The 520-nt window shown below is 33.5% G+C and overlaps 1 protein-coding gene across 1 annotated transcript in view; it reads left to right on the top strand.

The window, feature by feature from the left end:
- Positions 1-520, top strand: part of LOC119585811 (solute carrier family 25 member 36-like) — a gene marked incomplete at its 3' end in the record, with an annotated part of 29,761 nt that overhangs the window by 25,690 nt on the left and 3,551 nt on the right. The window contains 2 exon segments of the mRNA XM_037934532.1: positions 56-165; positions 329-429. Of these exon segments, the coding sequence (XP_037790460.1) occupies positions 56-165; positions 329-429 (211 nt within the window).

The raw sequence follows: 520 nt of genomic DNA on the forward strand, positions 1-520 counted from the left end.
GTACAATCAAAATACCTATAATTATTTTCTAATGCCATTTTATTCATCTCTTCAGGGAATTCCTGGATTCTACCGTGGAATTACAGCATCTTACTATGGTATCTCCGAAACCGTTATTCATTTTGTTATTTATGAAGCAATCAAGGCAAATCTTGCAGCATATCGGTAAGTCTTTATTATTTCTTATTTTGTGTACCGTTATACATATAGGATTGGCAAGTGGCATTGGCTTGTTTCTCTTAAGGATTTCTTCTAGTAATGAAATCATTTTTTTTTAAATAGGTAAATTGATAAAATAATGATAATTCTCTCTCTCTCTTGCCTGCAGGCAAGGAAACCCAAATCATCGGTCTGCACGTGATTTTCTGGAATTCATGCTTGCTGGGGCGACTTCCAAAACCATTGCCTCTTCAATCTGCTATCCACATGGTAAATACAGAGATTGTTAAATTATTTTGATCAAGGATTCACAGAACCATTTATATTCATTGGATAGTAGATTTCTCTATAAATTGTATTT

Source organism: Penaeus monodon, chromosome 20 (assembly GCF_015228065.2).
Source record: "Penaeus monodon isolate SGIC_2016 chromosome 20, NSTDA_Pmon_1, whole genome shotgun sequence".
Taxonomy (NCBI): domain Eukaryota; kingdom Metazoa; phylum Arthropoda; class Malacostraca; order Decapoda; family Penaeidae; genus Penaeus; species Penaeus monodon.